General features: G+C 45.6%; 1 protein-coding gene across 1 annotated transcript in view; it reads right to left on the bottom strand.

Annotated features, from left to right (window-relative positions):
* Positions 1–892, bottom strand: part of LOC118408969 (ATP-binding cassette sub-family F member 1-like) — a 2,399-nt gene that overhangs the window by 427 nt on the left and 1,080 nt on the right. The window contains exons 3-4 of the mRNA XM_035809836.1: positions 452–580; positions 28–289 (exon numbers count right to left, since the gene is read on the bottom strand). Coding sequence (XP_035665729.1) covers positions 239–289; positions 452–580 — 180 coding nt within the window. The 3' untranslated portion in view covers positions 28–238. The remainder of the gene's footprint in view (positions 1–27; positions 290–451; positions 581–892) is intronic.

Here is an 892-nt window from a genome sequence, read left to right as displayed (position 1 = left end):
TTTCCTGATACTTTATCTACCAGTTACCTGAGAGGTCCCGTATGGGGATGGTGTGGGCATAGCTGACCAGTCCGAACCCTGATACTTTATCTAACAGTTACTTGAGAGATCCCGTATGGGGATGGTGTGGGCATAGCTGACCAGTCCGAACCCTGATACTTTATCTAACAGTTACCTGAGAGGTCCCGTATGGGGATGGTGTGGGCATAGCTGACCAGTCCGAACCCTGATACTTTATCTAACAGTTACCTGAGAGATCCCGTATGGGGATGGTGTGGGCATAGCTGACCAGTCCGAACCTGCCCAGGGTTTTCCTGATACTTTATCTAACAGTTACCTGAGAGATCTCTAATGGGGATGGTGCGGGCATAGCTGACCAGTCCGAACCCTGATACTTTATCTAACAGTTACCTGAGAGATCCCGTATGGGGATGGTGTGGGCATAGCTGACCAGTCCGAACCTGCCCAGGGTTTTCCTGGCGTCCTGATACTGCAGGTTGAAGTGCTTCTGGAGGTAGTCCGTGGGACTGATGTCAACCTCCAGCTGGTCTGCCGAGTGCTGGTTGTAGAACCCTACTTTCTATAGTACCAGAAAATACAAAGGGTTGAGGAGTTAAAGTATTTGCTGTTCCACTCCTGGTAAGGTTTGATAACAGCTTCAAACCTTGTACAAGAAAGACAATTGGCTTTAAGCCATCTGATTCAGGTTGGACAAGTTTTCTACAATTCACTTGTCCTATCCGGCAAGTACATGTACATACAAAAATTACTTGCCCAAACCAACTTTTCACTTTTCACAAAATCTAAATGACATTTTTGTTAGTATGTACATGTATTTCACTTCCAGCAATGGAATTCTTCTACAGCTAATATTGTCTCTGTTTTTCTGTGT

The sequence above is a fragment of the Branchiostoma floridae genome, unplaced genomic scaffold (genome assembly GCF_000003815.2).
Source record: "Branchiostoma floridae strain S238N-H82 unplaced genomic scaffold, Bfl_VNyyK Sc7u5tJ_661, whole genome shotgun sequence".
NCBI lineage: Eukaryota > Metazoa > Chordata > Leptocardii > Amphioxiformes > Branchiostomatidae > Branchiostoma > Branchiostoma floridae.
Note: the sequence above shows the minus strand (reverse complement) of the source record. Positions and strands in the feature narration are given on the sequence as shown.